The 24,463-nt window shown below is 45.2% G+C and overlaps 1 protein-coding gene across 2 annotated transcripts in view; it reads left to right on the forward strand.

Moving 5' to 3' along the window:
- The window catches only part of SLC5A9 (solute carrier family 5 member 9), a 100,966-nt gene that overhangs the window by 65,833 nt on the left and 10,670 nt on the right, over positions 1-24,463 (forward strand). For both annotated transcript variants that reach the window (XM_030206705.1, XM_030206704.1), the window contains exons 8-13: positions 673-878; positions 1,341-1,476; positions 15,323-15,430; positions 17,703-17,853; positions 19,575-19,743; positions 23,942-24,157. In XM_030206705.1, coding sequence (XP_030062565.1) covers positions 673-878; positions 1,341-1,476; positions 15,323-15,430; positions 17,703-17,853; positions 19,575-19,743; positions 23,942-24,157 — 986 coding nt within the window. The remainder of the gene's footprint in view (positions 1-672; positions 879-1,340; positions 1,477-15,322; positions 15,431-17,702; positions 17,854-19,574; positions 19,744-23,941; positions 24,158-24,463) is intronic.

Consider the following 24,463-nt stretch of genomic DNA (forward strand, 5'->3'; position numbering starts at 1 on the left):
CAGGAGACAAGCTGTATACACGTTGTTTCCCATTGAAGGAGGCACCTACCACATTTACAAAATGACGTTCTAGGCCTCCCGGCCGCCAAAGCCAGGAGACAAGCTGTATACACGTTGTTTCCCGTTGAAGGAGGCACCTACCACATTTACAAAATGACGTTCTAGGCCTCCCGGCTGCCGAAGCCAGGAGACAAGCTGTATACACGTTGTTTCCTTATAACAAGGCTGCTCACATGCAAGCCTACCATTTGCATCAACTTGATAACTTTCCACACAACTCTTTCTGCAGCAGTAGTTACCCCAAACTTGTAACTGTTTTGTGTCAAGCTGCTGTGTACCCATTGCTGGCTGTGCGTAAACATTGTAGTCTAACGCCTTGCTGCGACAAACCTTGCCTCTCAAGTGGGTGGGCAGGTGGGTGTTGCTCGTCTCCTGCCTCCAAATTCAAAAGGACTTCTTCCTGTGCAGTTCGAATTCCTCTTTCCTCCTCCCTTGCTCCTCCCCTTCTTTCCTGCCCCCTCCCTTGCTACCCCTTGTTTCCCTCCCACTACTACCTCTGCTCTCTAGCTGGCCCTCCCTGTACCCTCCCCCACACTTCTGTCTTCGCTGGTCTTCAGCCCGGTTGTGGTCGGCCCCCCCCTTTAACGGGTGTGCCTGGTTCTCTCCTTTCAGGCTTCGATAAAATCGGCTGGTATCCAGGAATTGAAGAGAAGTACATGAAAGCAATCCCTAATGTCACGGTGCCAAACACAACCTGCCATCTACCTCGTGCAGATTCTTTCCACATGCTCCGAGATCCCATCACCGGTGACCTTCCATGGCCTGGGCTAATATTTGGCCTCACTGTGATTGCTATGTGGGTTTGGTGCACCGATCAGGTAAAGATGTGGTTTTGGAATTCATTTCTTGTATTCCTTTTTAGCTACATGACTTACTTGGAAGAATGAAAATTAATCATATTTCTTTTTGACATAATTTTTTTCCTTTTGTTGTGTTAAGGAATAAGCTTGCTTTGCAAAGGTGCATTTCCAACTGTTTCAAAATGATGGCCTTTATTCACAATTCCAGGTTCCCATTTCAATATTGGGAAAGCATACTCTTGTGTTCCAAAGCAACCAATGTCAAAAGCTGTATTATTGTCTCCTAAACTTCACTCTGTGCCCTTGTGTCACTGTTCCGGGTCAATCCTAAACTTAATCAAGTCTGTACAAAAATACCCAGCTCTCTTGAAGTGAAATTGTACTTTCTATAATAATATTGGCATTTATTCTAGGAAGACTCAGGCCAACATATCTGATCTTACAATTATTTTTTTTTTACTTTGTGTCGATGTATTTCAGGTGATAGTTCAGAGGTCTCTTGCAGCCAAGAACATGTCCCATGCCAAAGGGGGTTCTGTGTTAGGAGGTTATTTGAAAATACTGCCCATGTTTTTTGTTGTCCTGCCTGGTATGATTAGCAGAGCACTTTTTACAGGTAGGTTCTCTTTCTACTTGACTTACATAAGAGCATAGGTAGCCAATCTGGGTCAAACCAATGATCCATCTAGCCCAGTATCCTGCTTTGCAAACAGTGGCCAAGCCAGGTCACAAGTACTTGGCAGAAACCTAAATCATGGCAACGCTCCATACTACAAATCCCAGGGCAAGCAGTTGCTTCCCATGTCGGCCTCAATAGCAGACTATGGACTTTTCCTCGATAGGGTTACCACCTTATTCGGCAAAGAGTTCCAGAGCTTAACTATTCATTGAGTGAAATATTCCTCTTATTTGTTTTTAAAGTATTTCCATGTAACTTCCTCAAGTGTCCTCTAGTCTTTGTACTTTTGGAACGAGTGAAAAATCGATTTACTTCTACTCGTTCTACTCCACTCAGGATTTTGTAGTCCTCTATCATATCTCCCCTCAGCCATCTCTTTTTCAAGCTGAAGAGCCCCAACATCTTTAGCCTTTCCTCATACGAAAGGAGTTCCATCCCCTTTATCATTTTGGTCGCTCTTCTTTGAACCTTTTCTAATTCCGCTATATCTTTTTTTGAGATGCGGCGACCAGAACTGAACGCTGACTTTCTTTTTCTGTTCAATCATTTTTATTAATTTGGATATAACAATAAAAAAGGAAATTAAGTACCATTGACTTAATAACAGTTTAACAAGTTAGAGAGGTAAAATCTGCTATAAAGTCCATGGCTAAAAAAAAAGCTCCCAGCCCAGATGGATTTACATTAGAATTTTATCTTACTTTCCAAGATATACTCGCCCCTCTATTAAGCTCCTTCTTTAATTATTTAATCTCATCAGGGGAAGTTTCTGGATCGTTTACCGAAGCTACAACTATAGTTCTCCCAAAACATGGCAAGGATCCCCAAAGAATACAAAACTATCGCCCTTTATCTCTTATAAATATTGATGCCAAAATTTATGCTAAAATCATAGCAGAAAGACTACAAACTATCTTACCCTGAACGCTGACTTTCTGACATATCTATATTAGTGGAATTGTTCCTTCTTGAGGGCAATTTTAAAAGCTGTTACTGTATGTAAAACAATGCTTTCCTTAGTGGGGGAGTAGCCTAGTGGTTAGTGCAGTAGACCTTCATCCTGGGGAACTGAGTTCAATTCCCACTGCAGCTCCTTGTGACTCCGGGCAAGTCACTTAACCCTCCATTGCCCCTGGTACAAAATAAATACCTGAATATATGTAAGTTGCTTTGAATGTAGTTGCAAAAACCTGAGAAAGGCAGTATATCAAGTCCCCTATCCCCTTATCCTTTATCTACTGTTTCTTATAACGTGAGGAAGAACTGTGAGTTTAACTAATAGGTAAATGATTCTTATACTCGGTCCTCTATGATAAAAGCTCAGGAGCTATTGCTTCCATTGAGAGAACTCCATGTTTCCTATCTCCACTAATTCTGCAGTGGCTTCTCTGCAATCATTTTATGTTTGCAACTTTTATGGCAGAGCTGGTGGTGGGAGGCAGGGCTGGTGGTTGGGAGGCGAGGATAGTGCTGAGCAGACTTATATGGTCTGTCCCAGAGCCGGTGGTTGGGAGGCAGGGATGGTGCTGGGCAGTCTTATACGGTCTGTGCCAGAGCCGGTGGTGGGAGGCGGGGCTGGTGGTTGGGAGGCGGAGATAGTGCTGGGCAGACTTATATGGTCTGTGCCAGAGCCGGTGGTGGGAGGCGGGGCTGGGGGTTGGGAGGCGGGGATAGTGCTGGGCAGACTTCTATGGTCTGTGCCCTGAAAAGGACAGGTACAAATCAAGGTAAGGTATACACAAAAATTAGCACATATGAGTTTATCTTGTTGGGCAGACTGGATGGACCATGCAGGTCTTTTTCTGCCGTCATCTACTATGTTACTATGTTATTAAGGTTCACCTAACTAGCCTCACGGTAACAGTTGCACCCTATGGGCTGCCTGGCTAAGATCCTTTCTTATGCAACTACAGTTTATATAGGTGAATAGGTTTCTGTGTGCTTCATCTGTCTGTGTTGATCTCACATAGCGGAACGCCTGCAAATCAGGGGACTTGAGGGGGAAAAAAAGAAACAAGGAAAAGAACCATCAAAGAACGGTATGATAGCGTCTCTTTTCAGCTAGACAAGCTCAGATTGATTATGAGCAGCAGCATCAGGCAGATTTCTTTCAGGATCATGAGGAAATACTGTTCAGTTAAAGAAAAGAAAGAAAGGAACATTCAATGTGCTTGCCTTCCTTTGGAGAACTGATGCAGGTTTATCTCCACTGGCTTCTCCCAATGTATCTTTTGTAGCTAAGCCCTTTACCCTTTGCCAGGGGAATTTTACCCTGCAGCTCTGTACATAATATCCTCTGGGTATTATGGGCTGTTTTTTGACAGGAGGCCTTTTCGGGAGGTTAGTACATCAGAAGGCAGAACTATCGCTTCAGACTGTAATTGTTTGAAGGCATCAGTTTGAGAGTTCAACAGCAATTGCTTTTGTCTGGTCAGGGTCTATTCTTGCTCCTTGGGGAGTTTACCTTTAGATTTCATTGGTAAATCTGTTCTTCCCGTTCAGAGTAGGGTTTTTCAGCCCAGCTTCCTCTATCTGGATACAGCAGTCTACTAGAACACACACTGTCTCTTCTGCCATTGATGTCATAACACAGCTTCAAAGAATCTATTCTCCCCTTATTGTGTCCTCTACTACTACTATTTAGCATTTCTATAGCGCTACAAGGTGTACACAGCACTGCACAAACCTAGAAGAAAGACCTGGCAAACAGTCTACAGTCCCATCACTCTGAAGTGTTTATTGATTCCAATAGATTATATAAACACTTTGGAATTATTGCTCAGTGACCTGGAAAAAGCCACATCAATCAGAGAGTGTCTCATAATTCATCACCGAGATGCTCTGTCAAGTAGGATTAGTGGAGCAAAACTGTTCCCCCCCCCCCCTCCAAAATGATTTGTGCCTCTCACTTCTCACAATTACCCCTTCCATCTCCCTCCCGCCATCTTCCTTCCTTTCGTAGAGGGCAGTTAAACTAGTGATATAAAGACAACTCAGGAAAATAATTCAGACTCTATAATCAGAAATGAGCCATATCCTGTAGCACTCAGATGAACGTCCAGGCAGCCGCTGAGACAGGGCCCTGATTCTAGGATTCTTTGTGTGCCTTAAAGCAAAGAAAGGATATAATCTATGAAGGGTAAATTACAGGCATAAGAATGCCGAATTGACCAGTAGGATTGATGAATTCTAGTTTCTTGCACTCAAATTGCTCTCTTTTTAGACCTACATTTATGTCTTGCTCAAATCCAAAGAAGGTGCATAAAGTGAAACCTGTTTTCTATTGATTTTCTTCAAATACTGAACATTTTCTGCCAGTGCATTTCTGAAGATTTGCTCCATGCTCTGCTACTCTTTGTGACGTGGAGGGGCATAATCGAACGGGGGCGCCCATCTCTAACAGCGGCCCCATAAAGGGGCGTCCCTACTACTACTACTACTACTATTTAGCATTTCTATAGCGCTACAAGGCATACGCAGCGCTGCACAAACATAGAAGAAAGACAGTCCCTGCTCAAAGAGCTTACAATCTAATAGACAAAAAATAAAGTAAGGAAATCAAATCAATTAAGGTGTACAGGAAGGAGGAGAGGAGGGTAGGTGGAGGCGAGTGGTTACAAGTGGTTACGAGTCAAAAGCAATGTTAAAGAGGTGGGCTTTCAGTCTAGATTTAAAGGTGGCCAAGGATGGGGCAAGATGTAGGGGCTCAGGAAGTTTATTCCAGGCGTAGGGTGCAGCGAGACAGAAGGCGCAAAGTCTGGAGTTGGCAGTAGTGGAGAAGGGAACAGATAAGAAGGATTTGTCCATGGAGCGAAGTGCACGGGGAGGGGTGTAGGGAAGGACGAGTGTGGAGAGATACTGGGGAGCAGCAGAGTGAGTACATTTATAGGTTAGTAGAATAAGTTTGAACAGGATGCGAAAAAGGATAGGGAGCCAGTGAAGGGTCTTGAGGAGAGGGGTAGTATGAGTAAAGCGACCCTGGCGGAAGATGAGACGGGCAGCAGTTTTGAACCGACTGGAGAGGGGAGAGGTGACTAAGTAGGAGGCCAGCAAGAAGCAGATTGCAGTAGTCTAAACGAGAGGTGACAAGGGTGTGGATGAGGGTTTTGGTAGAGTGCTCGGAAAGAAAGGGGCGGATTTTACGGATGTTGTAAAGAAAGAAACGACAGGTCTTGGCGATCTGCTGGATATGAGCAAAGAAGGAGAGAGAAGAGTCAAAGATGACCCCATGATTTTGAGCTGAGGAGACAGGGAGAATGAGAGAGCCATCAGCAGAAATAGAGAACGGGGGGAGCGGGGAGGTGGGTTTGGGGGGGAAAATGAGAAGCTCGGTTTTGGTCATATTTAATTTCAGGTGGCGTTGAGACATCCAGGCAGCAATGTCAGACAAGCACGCTGAAACTTTGGTTTGGATGCAAGGTGAGATATCAGGGGAAGAAAGGTAGATTTGGGAGTCATCAGCATAGAGATGGTAGGAAAAGCCATGGGATGAGATTAATGAACCAAGGGAAGAAGTGTAGATAGAAAAGAGGAGGGGACCAAGAACAGAACCCTGAGGTACGCCGACAGGCAGAGGGATAGAAGTAGAAGAGGATCCACCTCTCTGGTGGATTCACTGCACTATTGTCTTCTGACAGTTGCTAATTCCTTATTTCTGGCTTCTAGTTAATCTTATACCAGAACAAGTTGTTGGGAGCCATAATTCTATCTAGAGTGGCTATGAAGTTCTCTAGTCAGGATCCTCTGGACCTGGAACTGCTTCTCTGGGACATTCCAAACATTCTTGTGACCCATACGCACAGGGTAGTCTGTTTTCATGGTTAAGGAGCTAAGTGGCCTACTAATACTCTTCCCCTCACCTAATTTGATTTTAATCCTTGAACTCAGATCCCTGTTCCCTTACTCCCTTGTGGTTCCAGTGCTCATTGCTGACAGAGAATCAAAATGGCAGATAAAGGCCAGATGGCCCATCCAGTCTGCCCATCCTATGCAACCCCCAATCCCTCCTCTTCCTAAGGGTTCCCACGTGCTTATCCCACGCTTTCTTTGGTTTATTTCCTTTTCCATTTCTGGATATGGAAGATTGGGCGGATAGCTTCAGATTTAAGTGCAGCAGTATGATAATATATTTTATTTGGGCAGGCACTGTTATCTGACGCAAAACTATTCAAAGTTGTTAAAGCATGTGCAGATTGTGAAATATTGCAGGAAGATCTTAGGAAATTGGAAGACTGGGTATCCAAATGGCAGATGAAATTTAATGTGGACAAATGCAAGGTGATGCACATTGGAAAGAATAATTCGAATCATAGTTGCCTGATGCTAGGGTCCACCTTGGGGGATCAGCACTCAAGAAAAAGATCTAGGTGTCACTGGAGATAATACGCTGAAATCTTCTGCTCAATGTGCGGCGGCGTTCAAAAGAGCAAACAGGATCGTTGTTTATCGTTTATTCATTTTACTATACCGTTTCAAATTGTAGTTACAAAACAGAACTGATAAAAATCATAATAAAAACAAACATAAAAGAACTCCATCAAATTGATAGGAAAGCAAGCTAAGACAACCATTCTAAAAAGAAAAAAAAACACCAGTTCTTTCTAAGTAGCCATTCATAACAAGTACATGACTAACATATAATTCCGATTATAGCATTTTATCACAGACTTTTTTCAAACGTATTCTGAAATAAATGTGTTTTCAGAAATTTTCGAAATTGAATATAGGACTCTTCCAATCTAAGATGTTTTGGGAGACAATTCCAGAGAGAAGGGGCCAAAAAAACCAAGGTTGAATTTCTGGTGAGTTCCCATCTGGCCTTCAGTGGAGACGGGATGATCAATCTATGGTCTGTAAGTGCTAGGAATTATTAGGAAACGGATGGTAAATAAGACCGACAATACTATAATGCCTCTGTAATGCTCCATGGTGCGACCCACCTTGAGTACTATAGCGAAATTAGAAAAGTTTCAAAGAAGAATGACCAAAATGAGAAAGGGGATGAAACTCCTCTCGTATGAGGAAACGCTAAAGAGGTTAGGGCTCTTCAGCTTGGAAAAGAGAGGGATGAGGAGAGATATGATTGAGGTCTACAAAATCCTGAGTGGAGTAGAACGCGTAGAAGTAAATCAACGCTAAAGACGCCCATAGGAATTGGCATCTTTAGCGTTTAGTGTGCGCCTATTTTTAATGTGCGCTAAAAACGCCAGTGCGACTAAGTAAAAGACCTCCTAGATGGACCAGTGATCTGACCCAGTATGGCTACTCTTATGTTCTTAAGTATGTATATCGACACCTGCTGTTTGCCATGTACAAATTTTCTGGCTTAAATTATATAATATACTTATATGTTTTGGAAAGTATATGTGCGAGATAATTTTGTAAAGCTTTGTCCATGTGTAAAGCCTGGTTTGCATGTGGAAAAGTACTTCTAGAAAATTGTGTGACCACATACATATCTAAAACTCTACAATCTTCCTAAAGTCATTTCCAAGGTGCAGTTTGGATACAGCAGAGGCGGAATTGGTACATATGTACATATTTATAAAAAAACAAGTAGTGTGGGCATTTATATGCTATTGGTGCTGGTTCTGAGAGCCTGTTTTATAAAACCACATAGGTGTTGCCATAATTGGACAAACCAAGGGTCCATATGGTGGAATTAGAACAGGTACGGAGAAGGGCGATGAAAATGATAAAAGGGAATGGGATGACTTCCCTAGGAGGAAAGGCTAAAGCAGCTAAGGCTCTTCAGCTTGGATAAAAGACGGCTGAGGGAAGATATGATGGAGGTCTAGAAAATAATGAGTGGAGTGGAACGGGTAGACGTGAATCGCTTGTTTACTCTTTACAAAAATACTAGGACTAGGGAGCACCCAATGAAGCTACAAAGTAGTAAATTTAAAACGAATCAGAGAAAATATTTCTTCACTCAACATGTAATGAAACTCTGGAGTTCGTTGCTAGAGAATGTAGTAAAAGCGGTTAGCTTAGCGAGGTTTAAAAAAGGTTTGGATGGCTTCCTAAAGGAAAAGTCCATAGAACATTATTAAAATGGATTTGGGGAAAATCCACTGCTTATTTCTAGGATAAGCAGCATAAAATTTATTGTACTGTTTTGGGATCTTGGCAGGTACTTGTAACTTGGATTGGCCACTGTTGGAAACAGGATGCTGGGCTTGATGGTCCTTCGGTCTTTACCAGAATGGCAATACTTATGTATCTAGTCCAGTTTCCAAAGTGGCCAGTCCAGATTACAAGTACCTTTCAGAGTCCCAAAAATAGCAGGATTTCAAGCTTCCTACTCCAGAGATAAGCAGTGGTTTCCCCCAGGTCTACCTTAGTAAAGGTTATGGCCTTTTTCTCCAGAAATGTATTGAAATCTTATTTAGACCCATTGTTTTAAAACGTTGAGGTCAATATTCAAAGCAATTTAACTGGCCAGAAACAGCTCCTGGTCCGTTAACTCTCTCGTTCAGGGCCATATTCAGTTGCACTTGATAGTGCCGCTGAAAATGTCCTCTTAATGTCCAACGTGGAATTAGCTATTTTGGGGGTGTTCCGGGGGCAGAGTCAGCACTTGGCAGATTAAGTCCAATAGTCAGCACTTAACTGACCGAAATAACTGCATGAATAGAACCCACATAAAAGTCAGTCCTGTCTTTATGTGGTTGACCATAACCTGTTAAGTGGTGAAAATCGCACTTCTCCGGCTATATTTTTGCCAGCTCCGTATATTTATTTATTTATTTATTTGTTGCATTTGTATCCCACATTTTCCCACCTCTTTGCAGGCTCAATGTGGCTTACATTATGCCGTAAAGGTGATCGCCATTTACGGAATGAGAAATACAAAGTAGTGTTACAATAAAGTTCATAGATGTTGAAGTACAATATAAAGTAAATTAGATAAACAGTTCATTTCAGCGTAAGAGATAAGGGGATAAATCGTTAATGCTCATTGGTGGCAAATTGATTGAAACAATCAGGTGAAGGGAATACAGTTTCATCTGGTTCTGATGGAGTTATTTATTTATTTATGGTTCATTTGTATCCCACATTTTCCCACACATGCAGGCACAATGTGGCTTACAGAAAATTAGGAAAATCACAAATTAAGAAAAGATAGTTAAAGTTGACAAAGGAAAGACCAGGGAAGCAGTAGCTAACAATGGGGAACTAAGCAGGGTGGGAGAGTATGAAGGGTATATTAATCAGCAGAGTAACTAGGGGAGTACGTTTTAACAAAGAAGTAAGTCTTTAGCAATTGTTTGAAGAGGATGTGGTCCGTTTGCATTTTGAGGTGTTGCGGAAGAGCATTCCAGTATTTGGGACTCCAGTAGCGAAAAGAAGAGGTGAAAATCAGCTTGTATTTGACACCCTTGCAGTTCGGGAAGTGTAGTTAGAGATATGACCGCGCTGCAAGACGTGGCATTCCTTGGCGGAAGATCAGTCAAGTTGAGCATATAGTCCGGAGCATAGCCATAGATGATTTTGTGGGTTAAAGAGCAGATTTAGATGTTAGGTCATTGATGATGGGTCATTATGGTATGTCTTCATGAACAGGTTGGTCTTTAGCAGGGCTTTTTTGGGGGGTACTGAGTACCGGCACCTTTTCCGTTGTCTGCTACAATTGACCCACGGACCCCAAGTTTTAATGAAAGAACTCGGGCTCTACACACAAATTGTGCCTTGTCATAGATTCTGTGACTGGATGCGGGGGGGGGGGGGGGGGGGCTGGCTATTGTGAGGTGGGTCCCTCAGTGATCACCCCCACCCCTGAAGAGTGGCCTAGCATTTGAGCACCGACACCTTTTTTGCTAGAAAAAATGCACTGGTCTTTAGTAACTTCCGGAATGCTTTTAAGTCGTGCATTGCTTTTAAGGCCTTTGGTAGTATATTCCACAGTTGCGTGCTGATGTAGGAGAAGCTAGATGCATATATTAATTTGTATTTAATTCCTAAAAATTATCTAAAAATTCAATGCCAGAGCCCAGACATGACCCAGCACTGAATTTCTGGGGATCACGCCAGCGGTAGTCCTCAAAACGCTGGTCACCACCAGCTGAATATCAGGCCCAATACCTTTATAAAGTAGGCATCTTTTTGATACCGGATTCCTTTCAAGTTGAACATTTTGTCCCACCAGATTTGATCTTCTTAGCTAGTCTCCTGCTTCCTGATCCTCCCACGAGATCTCTTTGGTCTGCACAAAAGGGCCTATAACCTCTTCCATCAGGTCTTTTGAGATGTGACCAGGAAGTCCTGTTTTAGGGTCCCTTTTACTAAGGTGCGTAGGCGCCTACGCGTGTCCAATGCACGTCAATTTGGAACTACCACCCGGCTACCCCGTGCCCCAGGTGGTAATTCCATTTTTTACACTCGTCCGATACGTGCGTCGGACAATATTTTTTATTTTGTTCTACCACGTGGTGTTAACTGGACAGTAATCGGCAGTGTACACATGTTGACACTTACCACCCAGTTAACGCGTGAGACCTTACCACCAAGTCAATGGGTTTCGGTAAGGTCTCAGGCCCAAAATGGACACACGCCAATTTCTATTTTGCCACACGTCCATTTTCAGCCACAAAAAAAAAGACTTATTATTTTTCCCTAGCCCTTCCCAATGTCTGATTCTGGAGTTTCTTGCCCCTGTGTTTTGTTTTCAGTAGGTATCTCAGATAGCGCCTCACCTTCTTTTGTCTTTTGCGTTCCCCGTTCTTCCCTCTTGTCGGCTTGTAAACTTTCCTTTTCCCATTTTCCTCTTGCGTTTCGTTTGTACAATATGAGTTTGCGAAGTCTCCCCTTTCTCCCGATTAGTTATACATTGTACACCGCTTAGATTTCTTGTTGAAAGTTTGCAGTGTAAACAAAGAAATTGAAATTGACTTCTCACATAGGCACCCTGAAGTATATCAAATACATGTTAAGGAAAATAATTGGTCTATGCAGACCTCTACAGATTCTCCTAGAAATGCTAAATCATCTGGAAAGAGAAAATAGCAATAAATACATCACATTGGAGTAACTTAATTTTATTTTTGTTACATTTGTACCCTGCGCTTTCCCACTCATGGCAGGCTCAATGCAGCTTACATGGGGCAATGGAGGGTTAAGCAACATTCCATGTAGAAGTCGGCCTTGCAGATCACCAATGTGGCCGCGCAGGCTTCTGCGAGTCTGACGTCCTGCACGTACGTGCAGGACGTCAGACTCACAGAAACAGAAGCCTGCGCAGCCTTCTACATGGAATGTTGCTAGTGGAATAGCAACATTCCATGTAGAATCTCCAATAGTAGCAACATTCCATGTAGAATCTCCAATAGTATCTATTTTATTTTTGTTACATTTGTACCCTGCGCTTTCCCACTCATGGCAGGCTCAATGCGGCTTACATGGGGCAATGGAGGGTTAAGTGACTTGCCCAGAGTCACAAGGAGCTGCCTGTGCCTGAAGTGGGAATTGAACTCAGTTCCTCAGTTCCCCAGGACCAAAGTCCACCACCCTAACCACTAGGCCACTCCTCCACTGTTGCTACTATTTGAGATTCTACATGGAATGTTGCTATTCCACTAGCAACATTCCATGTAGAAGTCGGCCTTTGCAGATCACCAATGTGGCCGCGCAGGCTTCTGCTTCTGTGAGTCTGACGTCCTGCACGTACGTGCAGGACGTCAGACTCACAGAAACAGAAGCCTGCGCAGCCTTCTACATGGAATGTTGCTAGTGGAATAGCAACATTCCATGTAGAATCTCCAATAGTAGCAACATTCCATGTAGAATCTCCAATAGTATCTATTTTATTTTTGTTACATTTGAACCCTGCGCTTTCTCACTCATGGCAGGCTCAATGCGGCTTACATGGGGCAATGGAGGGTTAAGTGACTTGCCCAGAGTCACAAGGAGCTGCCTGTGCCTGAAGTAGGAATCAAACTCAGTTCCTGAAGAGCGAAGTCCAGCACCCTAACTACTAGGCCACGCCATACATTGCTTGATGAGCTTTTGGGAGCTAAAATCTCTTAAGTCAGAACACAATAATTAAAAATGGTAATACTAGAAAATGCATTAGAAAGTCCACCTTTGTTAAGAACTTTCTTGTTAGCATCAAAGTATCTGATCATTTTAACTTCAAAAGCGTAACATTTCTGGATTATTCTTAAAGTTTCCTTGGAGTATCCTGATCATAAAGTCATGCATGCAATGTTCCAGTCCCCAAAGCGTCACCTCAGTCTGCGTATTGGCATCTGATCTTATATCTATGCAAACTTATTCTTGTCTTTAAGATCTGACCTGTCTCTCCAGAAAAGGATCCTCACATTTCCTGCATTTATTTTTGTTACATTTGTACCCCGCGCTTTCCCACTCATGGCAGGCTCAATGCAGCAGGCAATGGAGGGTTAAGTGACTTGCCCAGAGTCACAAGGAGCTGTCTGTGCCTGGAATTGAACTCAGTTCCTCAGGACCAAAGTCCACCACCCTAACCACTAGGCCACTCCTCCACTATTGAGTAATATTCATTGAATTAGAGGAGAAACATATCTTCTTCAGTGTAACGTATAATCAGCAGAAGAAAGGAGGCATTGATGCCCCTCTACAAGTCGTTGGTGAGGCCCCACTTGGAGTATTGTCTTCAGTTTTGGAGGCCGTATCTTGATAAAGATGTAAAAAGACTGGAAGCGATGCAAAGAAACGCTACAAAAATGGTATGTGATTTGCATTGCAAACCGTATGAGGAGAGACTTGCCGACCTAAACATGTATACCCTGGAGGAAAGGAGAAACAGACGTTCAAATATTTGAAAAGTGTTAATCCGCAAACAAACTTTTTCCAGAGACGGGAAGGCGGTAGAACTAGAGGACATGAATTGAGGTTGAAGGGGGGCAGACTCAGGAGTAATGTCAGGAAGTATTTTTTCACAGAGAGGGTGGTGGATACGTGGAATGCCCTCCCGCGGGAGGTGGTGGAGATGAAAACGGTAATGGAATTCAAACATGCGTGGGATAAACACAAAGGAATCCTGTTTAGAAGGAATGGATCCATGGAATCTTAGTGGAGATTGGGTGGCGACACCGGTAATTGGAAAGCGAAACCAGTGCTGGGCAGACTTCTACGGTCTACGCCCTGATCTTGACTGAATAGATATGGATGAGTTTGAGTGTAAATTTTAAAGGGCTTCAACGTTAGCTTCAGAACTTTTAGTACAAGAAGAGTGCTGGGCAGACTTCTACGGTCTGTGCCCTGAGAAAGGCAGGGACAAATCAAACAGGTATACATATAAAGTATCACATACCATGGAAAATGAGTTTATCTGATTGGGCAGCCTGGATGGACCATTCAGGTCTTTAGCTGCTGTCGTTTACTATGTTACAATGTTACTCTTTGGGGTTCTACATGGAATGTTGCTACTAATTGGGATTCTGGAATCTTGTAACTCTAGGATTCCAGAATCTTCAGAACTTAGTACAACAACAGTGCTGGGCAGACTTTTACGGTCTGTGCCCTGAGAAAGGCAAGGACAAATCAAACTCAGGTATACATATAAAGTATCACATACCATGTAAAATGAGTTTATCTTGTTGGGCAGACTGGATGGACCGTTCAGGTCTTTATCTGCTGTCATTTACTATGTTACTATGTAGCAGCTGATTTAATTTTTAATCTCCATAAATATGTTAGAATTACTCCCATCACTTGTTAGGCTTCACTGGCCTCCAACTGAAGCCAGAATCATGTTTAAACTCTACTTTTTGAAATAAAGGACCTTTAAGGGAACATTCCTAAGCTACATGTTCAGATTGATTTGCCTGTCATGTTCTAACAAAAGATATTTAGGGGCCCTTTTACTAAGCCGCGTAGGTGCCTATGTGCGCCCAGCATGCATCAATTTGGAATTACCACCTGGCTACCGTGTGACCCGGGCAGTAATTTATTTATTTGTTACATTTGTATCCCACAATTTCCTACCTATTTGTAGGCTCAATGTGGCTTACATAGTACCGGAGAATTTCATTTTTTACGCATGTCCACCACGAGTGCTAGAAAATATTTTTTATTTTCCGGCGCACAGCGCTAACCAGGCAGTAAAAGGCATTGTACGTGTAGACCATTACTGCCAGGTTAACGCGTGAGACCTTGCTGCTAAGTCAATGGGTGGCAGTAAGGTCTCAGACCCAAAATGGATGAGCGCCAGTTTTCATTTTGCCGCATGTCCATTTCCGCCCAAAAATAGGCATTTTTTACGTGTGCGCTGAAAAATGGATCTGCGCACCTCTTAACACATGCGCCTACACTAGCTCAGGCCATTTTTCAGCGCACCTTAGTAAAAGGACCCCTTCTGGCTTAACTTTTCCTAATTCTATCAAGCGGCAAAAGCATGGAACTTATTTGCCCAGTTTTAATATGTTTAAACGAGCTATAAAAACGACTTTGTTTAGTGAATATATCATATCTCAAGAATAGTAAGTTACTATTTATTTTATTAGTTATTAGCTGAGAAATTGTACTTCCTAGATAAAATGTTCTAGCTCTTAAGACGTAGTCCACCTTGAACTTTGCAATACAGGTGGAATAGAAGAGATGGGTAGAATGTAGAATGCAGGTTCCCCGTCCCTTATTATTATTGAAACTGTGATTGTGAAACAGCGCCCCACTCTGGCAGGACTACAGGTGGAGGACTCCTCAGCTTAGAGGGAACAGCGCTGGGGGCATGCTTGCTTTTGGAATAAGCCCTCCGGTGTTTATCAGGAGTAATCGATTCTCTTTGCATTGTCATTTTCTGCAGATGAAGTGGCTTGTGTAGATCCTGAGATCTGTGAGAGAGTCTGTGGCATTAAAGTGGGTTGTACCAATATTGCTTACCCGAAACTGGTAATTGAACTCATGCCTGTAGGTGAGGACCCTCTGCATACTTTGTGGGAATATTGGGTTTAAGTTGTAATAAATGTGGCTGCTCAGAACTAGATATTTAAAAAAAAGAGAAATGGGTGTTTGAATACTGAGATGACAGCACAAATTATATTTCTTGACATATCTCATGATGATCCTCTAATAAATCTGAGTTGTAATTTTACGTGTATACCTGCTGTTAAAATACATTTTCCTCTTGAATTTCTTGAAAGCAAGGGTTCCTAACCAGTGGTACCCACACCTCCAGGCAGGGGTGTGCTGGTAAATTTTTAACAACAGGCTCTTTCTCCAGACGTAGCCAGCTCTGCAGTTGGAAGGGCCAGGGGTGGCCGGGTGGGGTGGGGTCGGGGAGCAACACTTGCCTCTCTCTCCTCCCTCCCTTCGTGCGGGCATGCTAGGCATACCTTTGCTGGCAGCCAATAAATGGACTGCCACCATTCCCAACGTCTTGCTCTGAGCAGCATGCTGGAACTTCTCTCACATGCTCGAGAAGTCCCAGCCTGCTGCCCGGAGCTGGAAACAAGGAGCGGGGAGCAGCAGTAGTCTATTTACTTGGCTGGCAGGGCTCAGCATCCCCACCAGCAAAGTAAAAGATAATTCAGCAGGGAGCCCAAGCCCACATTTTGGGAGCCAGTTGTCAAAGTAGCCATGGAGGGCCCTACTTTAACAACCGGCTCCCAAAATTCTTAAAAACTTAACAACCGGCTCTTGCGAGCCTGTGAGAGCCTGCTCCAGCACATCACTGCCTCCAGGGGTGCAGGAAGAGGTCAAATGGGATGAAGAGACAAATTTGAAAGTTGAGACAATTTATGGCAACTTTCTAGATAGAGTGAAGGCGGTTATTAGGACAGTTTTCCAAGGAATTTACCCAGGTAACTTCTTGAAAACTGAAAACCTTGCTTAGAATTCATACAGGTACATTTTTGACATACCATTTGTAAATTAGAAGGGGTGAATTAGTGTAGCTTCATCTCGTTTTTGACAGCTGAGGCGGTTTTGAGGCAAGCCTGTTACATTAGATTGTAAGCTCTTTGAGCAGGGACTGTCTTTCTTCTATGTTTGTGCAGCGCTGCGTACGCCTTGTAGCGCTATAGAAATGCTAAATAGTAGTAGATGGCAGGTAGCAAGCTTAAACTCATACTATCAACAGGTGCATGTAAATGAAAGGCAGATACTAGCACAGCCCTTGCATTTATCACACATTTTAACACTCACCACACCAGTGGCGTAGCCAAGGGTGGGCCTGGGTGGGCCCAGACCCACCCACTTTGGGCTCAGGCACACCCAGTAGCAACACACCTATGATGTGACTGGCAGGGATTCCCAAGCCCCACCAGCTGAAAACTCCCAACAACTGTCCGTCCCGCATACCTTTTAAATAGCAGATCTTCGCCTGCAGCAAGCAGTGACTGATACATACTACTCACACCGGCCTCACAGCCTTCCCTCTGACATATTCCTGCCTATGCAGAAACAGGAATTTGCATCAGTGAGGCCAACATTAACAGTGTGTATTACTTGCTGCTCGCTGCTGGTGAAAATCTGCTATTTAAAAGGTATACGGGAGAGGGGGGGTGTTTGAGAGACCATATGGCATGCAGATGAGAGAAGGAGAGACCAAATCACATGTGGAATGGAGTGGGGTTCTTCTGCCCACCCATCTTGGGCCCAGGCCCACCCAAAATTGGGTGTCTGGCTACGACCCTGTACCACACATTAACTTTTGCAGTTACCACATTTTAGTAAAAGGCTCCCCTAATGCCTGACCTTCTAAGCTCACAAGTTTCCTTTTCTACCACCGATTCATCACACTCAGGGGCTTAGCCAGACAACAGATTTGGGGTGGGCCTAGGCAAGAAGTGGGTGGGCACCAAGTGTTCTTCCCCCCACACACCACCACCAAGAAAATATCCCAGCTGGCGGGAAAACGCTTCTTTCTACCTTGGCAGTCCGCAGCAGGCATGCGCTGAAAACTGAGCATGCGCAGGTGCTGGTATCGTGGAGAGTAGCGTTTTCGTTACCGTCTTCAGCTGGCGGAGCTTGGGATCCCCACCAGCTACCGCTAAATGTGCACTACTGTTGGGTGGGCCTGAGCCCTAAGTGGGTGGGCCCTGGCCCACCCAGGCCCACCCGTGGCTACGCCACTGAGCTCAAAAGGGGAACTGGAACCTCATGTGCCTCAATGCTTTAAGCCTTTTGTTTTAATTCTTTATGTGATCTTCACGTGTCCTTTCATATCCTCCTCTGCATTGCAGGTTTAAAAGGCTTAATGATAGCTGTGATCATGGCTGCCCTTATGAGTTCCCTGACCTCAATCTTCAATAGCAGCAGCACTCTCTTTACCCTGGACATCTGGCTGAAGATACGCAAGAATGCAACGGAGGTGGAACTCATGATTGTGGGCAGGTTCTCTCGCTTTTTTTTTCCCCCACCTTGTTTTGCTGTGGGACTGCATCATTTTCCTAAGTCTGCAAAAGTCCTGCCTCTTTTCAAGAACTGCTTCTCTGTCCATCTTGGGATAGGGGTCTCCTTGAAAGGGTCAGTGGTGGGGGAACGTTGCTCTCATTTTTGCAGCTGATATTCAAAATGAAAAGTCTACTTCTCCAGGATTTTAGCCTAGAGAAGGTCATTGGTTAATGGAGCAGAAAGATGGCTATTTTGAACGACATTTATTAAAACGCACGGGACTGAACCCTGGTGTCAATCCTTGCACCTGCGTTAGGTGCAGATTCCCCGAATTCCATAATACTGCGTGCATCTATAGCGAATGCCCCTGACCGGCCCATGTCCCTGCCATGGCCAAGCCCCCTTTACACGCACATCTTTCTAGAATAGCACCTAGCAAGATGCATGCGCAAATCCAAATTGTTGCCAATTAGCGCCAATAGTTCATTGTTAGTGCCCAATTATTGGCGCTAACTGGCTTGTGGAGGAGTAGCCTAGTGGTTAGTGCAGCGGACTTTGATCCCGGGGAACTGAGTTTGATTCCCACTGCAGCTCCTTGTGACTCTGGGCAAGTCACTTAACCCTCCATTGCCCCTGGTACAAAATAAGTACCTGCATATATGTAAACCACTTTGAATGTAGTTGCAAAAACCTCAGAAATGCGGTATGTCAAGTCTCAGTTCCCTTTCCCTATTTGAGATTCTACATGGAATGTTGCTATTCCACTAGCAACATTCCACGTAGAAGCCTGCCCTTGCAGATCAGCAGCACGGCCGTGCAGGACGTCAGACTCACAGAAACAGAAGCCTGCGCGGCCGCATTGCTGATCTGCAAGGGTAGGCTTCTACGTGGAATGTTGCTAGTGGAATAGCAACATTCCATGTAGAATCTCAAATAGTAGCAACAGAATCTCAATAGTAGCAACATTCCATGTAGAATCTCAAATAGTAGCAACAGAATCTCAAAGAGTAGCCAACATTCCATGTAGAATCTTAGATAGTAGCAACATTCCATGGGAAAGGGAAATGGGACATGTCACCTTTCTGAGGTTTTTGCAACTACTGTCAAAGCGGTTTACATATATTCAGGTACTTACTTTGTACCAGGGGCAACAGAGGGTTAAGTGACTTGCCCAGGGTCACAAGGAGCTGCAGTGGGAATTGAACTCAGTTCCCCAGGATCAAGGTCTGCTCCACTAACCACTAGGCTACTCCTCCACAAGCACATGCAAAAATCTATAAATAAGTTTAACATTCGAAACAAGTGTGAAGGTACAATAATGAACATAAAGACTAGAAAAAAGGGAAAAATCCCCAAATTAAAAAAAAAAACCCAGTTCAAGCTGGCATGCAACTGTCTCCAAATGAAGAAAAAAGGCATCCTTTTACTCCATTTTCTGACCAATGATATTACTGGACTCCCATGTTTGATAGTGGCATATTTATAACTTTATGTGTTGGTCCTATTGGGAGATTTGAGGTCGTGCTTAATTAATAACTCATTTAAGGCTAGTTTCCTTGTGAATTAGGTGCTAGCACTGTAAACATTATTTTCAAATTTCATAAATTATACACGTAAATCACAACTCACCCCGCCCCTGAGCATGCCTTCTGCACCCGTATGCATCAGTTTGCATAATGTAGAAACCTAGTAATTTTCCTTCATGTTGTGCTCTCTTTCAGAGTTTTTGTTGCCATCTTGGTGGTGATCAGTATTCTCTGGATTCCTATAATTCAGGCTGCTAACAGCGGCCAGCTGTTTGACTACATGCAGTCGGTAACCAGTTATCTGTCTCCACCCGTTACTGCACTTTTTATTTTGGCAATCTTCTGCAAGAGGATCAATGAACCTGTAAGTGATTGAATGAATGAGTCTTATATAAGGAAAGGCTAAAGAGGTTGGGGCTCTTCAGCTTGAAAAAGAGACGGCTGAAGGGAGATATGATAGAGGTCTGTCTGTAAAATAGTGAACAGGTAACTGCAGATCAATTTATTCTTTCAAAATGTACGAAGGCTAGAGGACACATCGTGAAGTTACTCAACATATAGTTATACTCTGGAACTCATTGCCGGAGCAAGTGGTAAAAGCAGTTAATGCAATTGGGTTTAAAAGAGGTTTGGCTAAGTTTCTGGAGGAAAAGTCTATAAACTGTTATTAAGGTAGATCTGGAGAAAGTCACTGCTTATCCCTGGTGTCAAGTATCATGGATCTCCTCTTTCTCTCCCTAACCTTCCATCCAGTATCATTCCTCTTTCTCATTCCATCCTTCCACCCATTACCCTCTCCCAATCCTTCCATCCATTGTCTCCCTCTCCTTCCATCCATTGTCTCCCTCTATCTCCCCTTCCTTCTAGACAGTTCTTTCTCTCTCGACCCTTTTCCATTCAGCATGTCATCTCTCTCCCCATCCTTCCAGTGTCTTTCCTCTTTCCCTCCCTACCCTTCCATCCAGCATCTTCCCTCTTTCTGCCCCCTCCTTCCAGCATTTTTCCCTCTTTCTACCTCCTTTCATCCAGCATTTCTCCATCTGACAGCTGGGGTCTCCCCCAGTTTCTCCCCAGCAGCTTCTCTCTCTCTCCTGCCCATGTCCCCTCTTTCTCTCCCCATCTTTCCACTCATCTCTCTCACTCTCTCTCTCTCTGTACCCCTCTTCCATCCAGCATCTTCTCTCTGGCTCTCCCCTGCTCTTTTCCATGTCCCTGGCTCTCCCCTGCTCTTTTCCACTCTCTCTCTCTCTCTCCTCCAGCGTCCTCACTCCCCTACCCTTTCCAGCCATGTTTCTCTCTCCCTCGCAGCGCTGACACAAGAACAAAAAGAAGCGCGGGGCCGCAGCAGCCTTCAAGCATGCACTGTCGGCTCTGCCGGTCCTCTGCCCCCAGAACGGGAAATTGACGTCAGCGGGGGCAGAGGACAGCAGAGCCGACAGCGCATGCCTGAAGGCTGCTGCGGCCCCGCGCTTCTTTTTGTTATTATGCCGGCTGTGGAGAGAAGCAGCGTGGCGCTTGCTGCTGCTCAACAGAAGCGGCAGAAGCGGCGGCAGCAGAAGAATTCAGCGGGAGATGTTCCCACTTTGGCGGGAGTGCGGGTGATGACCCGCACTCTTGCTGAATGCGAGAGACTTGGCAGGTATGTAAGATGAAGGTGAAAGGGGACAGACTCAGGAGTAACCAGAGGAAAATACTCCTTCATGGAAAAGGTGGTAAATTCGTGGAAGGGCCTCCTGATGGAGCTGGCGGAGATGAATACTGTTTGTGAATTCAAGAAAGATTGGGACAAGCACATAGGATCTCTAAGGGAGAGGAAGGATTAGGAGATGGTATAGATGGGCAAACTGGATAGTTATTATGGTCTTTATCTGCCTTCCTTATCTATGGTTTCTAACATTTTATTTTGTCCTTCGTCCCACAGTTACGAGGTTTTAAACAATGCATGCACCTCAGTGTCCCTTACATCAGCGGCATGGTGACACAGTGGCCTTACTGCTGCTGCTGTACTATGATGCAGTGGCGTAGGAAGGGGGGGGGGCGGGAGGGGCGGTCCGCCCCGGGTGCACGCGCTCGGGGGTGCCGGCCCCGCTGGTTCCCTGCTCCCTCTGCCCCAGAACAGGTTACTTCCTGTTCTGGGGCAAAGAGAGCAGGGAAACAGCGGGGCCGACGCAGCTCTGAGTAACGTGCACTCGGGGCGGATCGCCCTCCCGCAGGTAAGAATGCGGTCTTGGGGGGGGGGTTCGCTCCGGAGGGGGGTGCGCCGCAGAGGGGGGGTCGTGCCGTGCTGCACCCGAGGGGGGGGGGTGCGCAGCGGCGACCCGCCCCGGGTGTCATTAGCCCTTGCTACGGCACTGCTGTGTTGTTAATAGGTATTAGGGATAAGCACAGTAAAACATGTTTTTTTTTTCTCCTTTTCTGCTGTTTCATTCATTTTCTTATTTTTACTTTATGAATCGTCTATTGTGTTTCAATGGGTACAGTTATGTGATATGTGGAGGGGCATAATCGAACAGGGACGCCCATCTCTAAGGATGCCCATCTCTAAGGACGTCCCGGCGAAGGGGTGGGGAAACTCGTATTATCGAAACAAGATGGGCATCCATCTTTCGTTTGATATTACGGTTGGGGACACCCAAATCTCAACATGTAGGTCACCCTTAGAGATGGTTGACCTAAATGTTGAGATGGTCAACCTTAGGGATGGTCGTCCCCGGTTTTCGGCCATAATGGAAACCGAGGACGCCCATCTCAAAAACGACCAAATCTAAGGCATTTGGTCGTGGGAGGAGCCAGTATTCATAGTGCACTCGTCCCCCTGACATGCCAGGACACCAACCAGTACCCTAGGGGGCACTGCAGTGGACTTCACAAATTGCTCCTAAGTACATAGCTCCCTTACCTTGTGTGCTGAGCCCCCCAAACCCCCCCAAACACCCACTACCCACAACCGTACACCACTACCCTAGCCCTAAGGGGTGAAGGGGGACACCTACATGTGGGTACAGTGGGTTTCGGGTGGGTTTTGAAGGGCTCACATTTACCACCACAAGTGTAACAGTTGGGGGGTTGGGCCTGGGTCCACCTGGCTGAAGTGCCCCACACCCACTAAAACTGCTCCAGAGACCTGTATACTGCTGTTCTGGAGCTGGGTATGATATTTGAGGCTGGGAAAAAAATTAAGTTTTTTTTTAGTGTGGGAGGGGGTTGGTGACCACTGGGGGACTAAGGGGAGGTCATCCCTGATTCCCTCTGGTGGTCATCTGGTCAGTTTGGGCACCTTTTTGATGCTTTGTCGTGAAAAAAAAATGGACCAAGTAAAGTCGACCAAATGCTTGTCAGGGACGCCCTTCTTTTTTCCATTATCGGCCGAGGACGCCCATCTCTTAAGCATGCCCCAGTCCCGCCTTCACTACGCCTCCGACACGCCCCCGTGAACTTTGGTCATCCCCGCGATGGACTGTAGTTGAGGGCACCCAAAATCGGCTTTCGGTTATGACGATTTGGGCGACCCTGAGAGAAGGACGCCCATCTCCTGATTTGTGTCGGAAGATGGCCGCCTTTCTCTTTCGAAAATGCCCCTGTTAGTGTTGTAACTGTAAATTGTTCATGTCCAATTTACTTCTCCTGTACACCGCCTTCAGTAAATTTGTTTAAAAAGGAAAGACAGAAAGATTCAGCAGCACCCAGAATACATTTTGAATGGTCCTACGTGCTTGATTAGCTATGCAAATACTGACTCTGTTCTGGGAGCAGCCCAGAATGAACCAGCAAATGCCACGGCAGTCGGAGCCCATACTCAGCAGCGCTCTACAATTAAGTGTTACTGGTTATTGGCTCCTGGCCACCCAGCATGATTTCAGTGGGGAGGAGCCTTTCCTGGGGGAAGGTGGGAAATGTTCAGACACCCAATTTACTAAGGTAAATCATGTACAGCTTCTGAAATTTGTCCTGAACAGGGCCGCCGAGAGGAGGGGACAGAGGAGGGCAAAATTCCCCGGGCCCGGGCCTCCAAGGGGGCTCGGCGCCGGGGCCTCTCTCTCTCCTACTCCTGACGGGTCCCGGTGATCGCGTCCCGACAGGAGCAAGAGATAGAAAACTGTGGTGGTGCCCCCCCCCCCCCCCCCCATTGGAGGCTGGGGAGGACCCGGAGGAGCAAACATAGCAGACTGACAGGGAGGACCCGAGCATGCGCGACGTGAGAGAAAAAGCAGCCGCAGGGCCAGGCCATGTGGCAGAGTGAAAAAGAGCAGCATTGGAGGAAGACGCTTCTGTTGGCGGAGCCTTGGGATCCCCACCAGACAAGGTATTTACAGTTGTGGCGGGCAGGGGGCGGCGGCAATGATCCTGGGGGGGGAGGTCAACGGCAGCGGCAGCAACAATCCTTGTGGGGGGGGGGGCGGCAGCCCAGCCTCCTCAGGTCCGGCGGTGGCTCTGACCAGGGCTCAGCTCTGTCTCTTGGCGGCCCTGGTCCTGAATGTAATTTTTCCAAATTGCATCTTCTCTGTTACGTTTGACTCTTCAAGCCTGTTCTTTAATGTGTGTGTTTTTTTTTCTCCCTCCAGGGGGCTTTCTGGGGTCTCATAGTGGGGCTTGTGGTAGGCTTCATTCGCATGGTCATGGACTTCGTTTATCGGGCGCCTTATTGCGGCGAAGAGGATACCAGACCCTCTGTACTGAAGGATGTCCATTACCTTTACTTTGCTCTGATCCTGTTTGGACTGACAACCCTCGTCTGCATTGTGGTTAGCCTCTGTACCCCATCGATCCCCGACGAGAACGTAAGCAAACCGTTCTGTAGCCACTATTTCAATCTTTTTGTATACGCGTTTTGAAAGCAACACTGTGTTTTTTATCCGGTTCTTCCGCCCTCTTTCTGTTTCCTGTTTACTGTGCACAGACTGTCACTGAAATGCTTTGATGTTTCGCTCATATATACTGTCATCTACCAACATTTGCTTATTTCCGATCTGACGACGAAGGGCAACCTTCGAAAGCTAATCAAGAAATGTATTAAGTTATGTCCAATAAAAAAGGTATCATGTTATTTTCTTTTCCATGTTTTATTTTATTTCTATTGATTACCT

The sequence above is a fragment of the Microcaecilia unicolor genome, chromosome 6, assembly GCF_901765095.1.
Source record: "Microcaecilia unicolor chromosome 6, aMicUni1.1, whole genome shotgun sequence".
NCBI lineage: Eukaryota > Metazoa > Chordata > Amphibia > Gymnophiona > Siphonopidae > Microcaecilia > Microcaecilia unicolor.